Source organism: Chionomys nivalis, chromosome 5 (genome assembly GCF_950005125.1).
Source record: "Chionomys nivalis chromosome 5, mChiNiv1.1, whole genome shotgun sequence".
Classification (NCBI taxonomy): domain Eukaryota; kingdom Metazoa; phylum Chordata; class Mammalia; order Rodentia; family Cricetidae; genus Chionomys; species Chionomys nivalis.
In genome coordinates, this window is record NC_080090.1 from 9,206,687 (window position 1) to 9,214,210 (window position 7,524).

At 51.5% G+C, this 7,524-nt stretch overlaps 1 protein-coding gene across 1 annotated transcript in view; it reads right to left on the minus strand.

Annotated features, from left to right (window-relative positions):
• The window catches only part of Smyd2 (SET and MYND domain containing 2), a 43,582-nt gene extending 41,484 nt beyond the window's left edge, over positions 1-2,098 (minus strand). The window contains exon 1 of the mRNA XM_057770232.1: positions 1,850-2,098. Coding sequence (XP_057626215.1) covers positions 1,850-2,022 — 173 coding nt within the window. The 5' untranslated portion in view covers positions 2,023-2,098. The remainder of the gene's footprint in view (positions 1-1,849) is intronic.
• Between the last annotated feature and the right edge of the window lie 5,426 nt (positions 2,099-7,524).

Below are 7,524 nucleotides of genomic sequence, written 5' to 3' on the forward strand. Positions count from 1 at the left end.
GGGTGGGGTGGGGGTGGCGTGGGGGCAGTGGCTCTCCTCTGAGTGTGGCACATGGACCTCCACGCTCCCCCATTTGGGGACTGCTCCTACTCCTGAGACTCCACAGAGGCGTGTATGGGTCTAATAATATAAACAGGTGAGGCCTTAGTCATATACCAACAGGAGACCAAATTATGTACTCTGTAAGAACTATCGGGCAAAACTAATCCGATTTAATAGCAATCATCGGATGAACTACAGAGATTTCTCGAGATGCAAGGGTCTCCTGAGTTTTATCTCTTGTGTAAAATTGTAGTTGACTTCCAAGGACTCTGGCTGCTGACAGATATTTACATAAGCAAAACAGAAGAGGTTGTGGAAGGGGTGTCTGCCTGGGGGAGGGAACTGAGTGACATTAACAAATGTCAATCAGAAAAATAAAGCAAAGAGAGCACAAACTTCCACAAACAGCAGGACTCGGGAGGCACTCTCAGAGGCGGGTGTGCCTGTGTGCACAATCAGGACACTCCCAGCAGAGGAGAGGCAGTCTCAGCTGTCAGTGCAGGTATTTCATTTCAGGAGAGAACTGGCAGGCACCATGTGTCCCTACTACGCACTCGGCAAGGGCCACACCATCTCACTGCGCACCGTGGCTTCCAGCGAGCACCAGGACCCCTAAAGAAGGCCCCTTCTGCGCAAGGTGACCCGCTTTGCTCCCGTACTGCAGACACCCACACTGCAGCAGACTCCCAGCCACAGCGAGGCTCAGAAGATCAAGGGACCAGTCGCAGCAGCCGTTTTAACTTTGGGAAAACCCAATGCTCACTTCACTCAAACGTCGCAAAGTGGTGCCATGACCCTTTAGCTCTTGGCTCACCAATTCAAAGAGGCACATCACATACAGCCCTTCTGCTGGCCACGGCTCGGTTCTGCGTCTAGTTCCTTTCCAGGTCCCCCCAAGCGGAAGACAGTTCTGGCAGGGAGTCCGGGCCGATATTACTCTAATATTCTGCCTCTGCCCATTCTTTTGTTGTCATACTGTAGAATGAGGCACACGGGTCTGGAAGGCTGAAGGCTGTGTGGAGGGCTGGACTCAGACCAGCCCTCAAGTGGTCCCAGCAGAACCTCAGGTTAGCTTAACCTAACCCAGCATCTCCATTTCAAAGATGAATAAAGACATTGACCTTCAAAGCAAGTAAGGCAGGGTCCCTTCCCCAGGCTTCCCTGGAGGGTCCGGGACAGGCTGAACTCCAAAGCCAGACCTCCTACCTCGGCAAAAATCAGTGAGCACAGGAAGTGGGTGGAAGTGGTAGCCCTGTACCAGGCCAGGTTTCAGCCCCTAATTAGTGCCTGGTGTATACACAGCCACCCTTCTTCTCTGGGCTTTAGTTTCCCAACTGTAAAATGATCTCTTTAAGATAAAGAATGTTTTGTAAAATGAAGGGACAGAGCGGGATGGGGGATCCCCACGCACCTTTCTGCGTCAAAGCCACCTCAAGGCATAGCATACGGATATGGCTACAGCTTCTACACACACAGGTCACATATGATGAACTACAATCAAATATCCTCCCAGTAACCGTGTCCCCCTCACCCGTACCCAAGGAGCGCAGTCTCATGAGAGAGTCCCACACCTTCCCTCCTAAACAGTGACAGACCGGACCGGAAGGGTCTCTGGCTGATTGAGTCATCACTCCTCGGGGGTGGGGCAACCGCCCATCTCGGGACGGCCTGGCCCACACAGGAAGCCTGAGTCAAAGCAGACACGCGTGGGGGCGGGGGGCAGGCCGTGGCTGTGCGGAGCACGGCGCACGTGGCCCCGCGTGGCCCCTCCCTCCCGCACGATCCCCGCACGGTCGCCGCGACGTACCTGGCGAAGCAGCACTCGCAGTGGTGGCCCCGCTCGCCCACAGTGAGCACGCAGGCGTAGGCCGGGCAGGAGAAGAGGAGGTCGCCCACGTGGAAGGGTCGCAGCGCGCGGAGCCCCCGGCCCTTGCCCGCGCTGCAGAAGCGCTCCAGGCCGCCGCGGGCCTCGGCGCGCATGCTGCCGGCGCTGCGGCTGCGCGCTGCGGGGCACGCGCGTCACCGAGGGAGGGAGGGAGTGAGGGCGGCTCTGCGGCCACCGCCGGCCTTCAAGGAACTTGGGCGCCTGGCTCGCACGGGGCGGGTGCTGAGCCCTGGCCGCGCCCCGGAGCCGCAGGCGGGAGGGAGGGCTGGGCGTGGGTGCGCAGGGTGCGCGCCGGCGGGAATCCGCGTGCACCCACCAGGCTGAACCCAGGCGACTGCTCGGTGGGGAAGACACGAGTCCGACGCCGTCCAGGCCACCACCCGCTGTGCCAGCCGCCTGTGTTCGCCGCTTTAAGAAACAGGCTGCTTCAGCAGGGCAGCAGGGGGTGAATAACTGTGGTTTGCAGTTTTTGAGCTGTTCGTGCAAAGAGCACAGATCTCACTTCCCAAGGGACTAGAGTTTATTCTGGAGCCAGTATTAGGAACTGTGTCCAGGTTTGGGTTACCCCAAATTCCGGCTTCCAAGGTTGTAACAGTTTGTTAAAATGTCCATAATAACACAACAAGGAAAGTCATAAATCAAGACCAAAATTACATCCGTGGAACCATCAGGTAGGCTGGCTACAGAAGAGAGGCAACCTCACTCACTGAAGGCCTCGGAAGAAGCCTGACTGAATTCTTAGCCTTTGGGTTGGTGACTGTTATAAAGGTTTTACCTGTTACTCACGAAGATTTTGGGTTAGACACGGGGTAGAGGCAAGGAGTGGCTTTCAAAGGAACTGAAGAGAGCCCAGGTAAAACTGCCATTAAGCTCCAGCCCTGCGACATTCCAGCCTCCCCACAACAGGTTCATCAACTTTACAGAGATGCAGCGCGAGCTCACAGGGTAAATCATAAATTCGGGAATTCGTGGCACCTAAATAAAATTCCTTTAATGATAAAATGAATAAACCTTCCTCCGGGGGCAGGACAGCGCAGGGTTATTTGTTCATTTTATTTTTTACTATTATGTTATAATTTGTTTCTTATGTGTGTGAGCATGTGCCTATGTCATGTATGCTGTGTATGTGTGTGGAGGTCAGAGGGCAATTTGCAGGAGTAGTTTCCTGCTTTCCACCGCATGGGGCCTGGGATTCAAACTCGTATTGTCTGCCAGGCTTGGTGGCCTTCATACTCTGAACCATCTTGCTGGGCCCCTTCATCCAGATTCATAAGCATGGACTAAGTGGGTGTCACTGGACTATAAACTTGGGCAGAGCATAGCCCTGGGTCATTGCATCCCACCTATTTGAGCTCAGTAATAATTACTCTTAGTTACTGGATACAACGGTCCAACCATAGAACCAATCTAACACATCTTACCTTAAAACAGGTATAAGAGCGAGAAACATTTTACATGTACCACTCGCATGTAATGAACGGCATTTTCAGAGTGACGGGTGTGTGACTACAGCAATACTCCTTTGACACAGCCGCCGCCACCTGCTCGGAAAGAATGCTTGTCCCCACATCTTTGCCTGTTCTGTGTTGCTGTCACAAAGTAGCAGAGGCTGAAAGATTGATGAAGAGAGGTTCCCTTAGCTCCCAGCTCTGGATGGCAAAGCGTTTTCTCAAACCTTGGAACTCACTGAACATACCCACCTATGCAGACCTTCGATGTGTGTTTGGGTTCTCATTTCATTTTGCTTTTGAGCCCTCTGGTTTTGGCTGGGGGAGGTGGGGGTCTTGCCAGTAATAAAAAGACTCACACAGAAATAAACAAACAACATGCTTGTAAAACAGTACACAATTGACTGTCTCAAGAGCTCCATGTGCAGAGAGATTGAGTAATGAGCTCCCCCCCCCACACACACACACACGTCCTTTCTCCCTCTCTGTGTTTTCAGTCAGGCTGGCCTCATGACCTTGAACCTTGGATCCTCCTGCTTCTGTCTCCCTGGTGCCAACGCTACAGGTGCATACCACCACACCCAGTTTCTTGGGGCAGTGGGGACTAAATCCAGGTCATCTCGGGGCAGAGGGGACCGTCACAGGAGACACGGGAAAACAAGCGGCTTCATTTCAGAAAAATCCGTATGAACTTGAGTGACTCTGGATGGGGAAATGGGCAGTGAAGCAATAGCCATAAGGTTAGGAGCCTCCATTACGATAAAACCCGTGCTTAAAATAAATAGCCAAGGCTTGGCTCCCAGCCTGCCGGGACAGACCGATGACAGCACCCTCCATGCAGGTCATGCTTGTCACTCTGCCACTCAGCGGTCTCACATTCCATGAGGAAGCTGCAGGGCTGCCAAGGCCAGTCTGCCGGCTCCTCTCCTGTTGGCCCCATGATTTGGGAAAACCAGTGTTGGAAATGAGGTTTTGGAGCTGCCCTGCCTCATGCTGAAATGCAGACATGGCACGGGATGAAGGCCCTCTTTTTCTCGACTGCCCAAGCCTAGAAGATCATCTAATCCATTTGTAAAGCATCCTTCCAGCTGCAGATTAACACGTGGAAGAAACAGCTCTGGGCTAGGAAGTCAATCCCTAGCAGAGAGGACCAGAAGGGAACCAGACCGGGACCACGGCCCGCTGTTGTTCCTCTGGATGGACTTTCTTTGTTGTGCGTGTGCAGGGGAGATCCAGCATGTCGGGGTTGCTACAGCCACAGACAGCTGCCATCTAATCAGGTGTTCGTGCTGTTGTGAGAAGGCACGAGACATTTTTGACGGACCGGGTAACAACATACTGAGGTATTACTAGGGCCGCATACCTAGAGCATGTAAACATTATCTTGTATGGTTAAGAGGGAGACGTACAAATGTGTTGAAAACCAGAGCTCGTGAGAGCCTCCCCAGTTCCATCCCAAGGCCCCTTTAGAGCTGGCAGAAGTCAAGTTGACATGGCCCAGAAAGGACATGGAGTGAAGTGACATGGCCCTACAGTGGTGTCTGGCAGCGAAGAAGTCTGTCTTCCCTCTGAGTCCCTGAAGGGAGCATGACCTGTGACATCCTGAGTTCAGCTCAGGCGTGCCATGTTCAGATGTCTGGACCACAGAGCCATTAGAGGTACATTTTTGCTTTTGCTTTTAAAACGGTCGCGTCCGTGGTTACTTGTCTCAGCAACCGCAGGAAAGCGGTAAATACAAAGTTCCACTGAAATCTCCCAGCAAGAACCAGAAGACTGATGGAGTGAGGAGGGTCTAAGACGACACTGACTGAAAATTCTGTAGGTAGGAGAGCGCTGGACATGCAGGGATAATTGTATTTAACAAATGTTTCCAGAGCTCTGACTGTGTGCTAGGCACCAGTGTAAAACAGTCTCATTTGGAGGACCAGAGACAGGACTCGGTGGCCAAGAACAGTAGCTGCTCTTGCAGCAGACTAGGAATGGATCCCAAGCACCACATGGCGGCTCACAACCATCTCCAATGTCACTCTCAAGGGATACAATGTCCTCTTCTGGCCAGCTAGGGCTCTACAGGCTTGTGATCCACAAACACATAGGCAAACCCTCACTCCCCAACACACACATAAAATTCTTAAACTCCTTTAATCCGTCTACTGGTACGTTATAGGTGAAGGCCTGAACTTAGAGTTGTTTGTGCAAGGCTGGGGCTGTAACCCAGGGGTACAGTGTCTACTTGACATTGTACAAGGCCCTGAATTTGGCTTGATCACTGCAAAATTTACAAATGACTTGTCTAATCAAAGCCAGTGTACTTAGCAAGGAGTCCATGCCCTGGACCACTTCACTGTGATATTTCCCAATGAACCAGAGCCCCAGCCCTAGGCCAGGGACATCTCCGTAAAGGTGGCAGGGTAGAGCATGACTTGCCTGTGCGCAGGAACCAGACTGCACTGTGCTGTGTGGGCCCTGCAGTGCCAGGAAGAATGTGGGCTAGAAGGATCAGATGCTTGGTTCAGAACGGTTGTTTTCATGATTTAGTAGACAATGACTTAGGTGGGGTCAGGGAGGAGACAAAAGTACCATGCAGTAAATGATCCAGAGGAGAGAATGCTGTGTTCACAAAGGGTTCAGGAAGTAGGGTGGGACAATTGTCTATATTCTGTCAATTGTATTTTAAATAAATGCGGATTGGTCAGTAGCCAGGTAGGAAGTATAGGCGGGACAACCAGACAGGAAGTAGAGGCGTGTCAATGAGATCAGGAGAATTCTGGGAAGAGGGAAGCTCCCTCTGCAGTCCTATCCAGACATAGAAGAAGCAAGATGTGACTACACCGCTGAAAAAGGAACTGAGCCATGTGGCTAACACAGATAAGAATAATGGGCTAATGTAAGTTATAAGAGTTAATAGGAAGTCTGAGCTAATGGGCCAATTAGTTTTATGATTAATGTAGACCTCTGTGTGATTTCTTTGGGACTTAACTACTGTGGGAACCAGGCAGGACAGAAACCCCAACAACAAGGAAGGATAGGTTTGAAGACCTTTCCCTTGGCAGGAACTAGTGAGTTAGGACAGGTGATGGGAAGGAACAAGGGGAGGCAGAAGCCATAGAAACTACATCAGAGGAGAAGGAACATTTACTCCACCCAAACGCTCAGCTCCACTTCTCACAGTCAGCCCTGTGTTGATTGCACAGGGGAGAGCTTGGCTCTTGAAGCTTTGCGTCTAGATCAGTGCGACAGCCTCCTCAATAATATGGTGGGCTATTGATAGAGATGCCAGCCAGAGACCATACAACTCTGCGCCTCCCTCATCCCTTATCTCCTGTTCAGCAGCCTTGACTTGCAGAGGCAATAAGATTGCAGAGTAAGCATGAGGGGTTGCTTGGGCTTCAGTAGCCTACAGTGTGGGATTGCAGAAACATCGAGGTCCCAGATCTTCATCATTGAAAAGTCGTGTTGAGGCAGGAACAAGGAAGAAGACCACTCAGAAAAGACTCCCCAGGCCTTTGGTAAGGCAGGATTGGAAGCAAAACCAGGGGCCATGAACTGTGGTCTCCTTCCAGGGCAATCTGGAGGAGTGGAGGACACAGCCACAGCTCTGTCAGCTTGAGGTGTCTTAAGGCAGTAACCTTCCACACCTTAGTCTCACGCAGACTCCAGAATTCCCTAAGTAACAGAAATGGCACCAATCCTCAAGTGTTTCCACAGGAATCAGGAAAATGACTTCCTAGACATCCAATGATCTGAAAAGGCTTCCTCTGTCTCCAGTTTGCACAGTTGAAATTCTGGTGAGAAGTGCAGTCTTTGAGAGAAACCCTGAGAAAAGCACAGAGAGGTTATCTGCCCCTTGTACCATGTTCTGTGTCAGGAAGGAAACACTGTGTTTGAGGAAGGGGACCTACCTGAACTTTATTATTGGACATTTTGGCCTCCAGAACTACCACTGTCACCGTGGTATTTTGTTAGAGCCGCTAGAACACACCGAGACTCCCCATAGCATAGCTGGGGAGTGAGAACAAGGGATGGCCCAAGCTACCAAACACTCCTTGGCTCATGGAGCCACCCACATGTTAGTGGAATAAAGCCTGACTGAGGTGACATTTCTCATCAGGAGAACTTGCACAGTTTCTTAAACACCCCACCTATGGA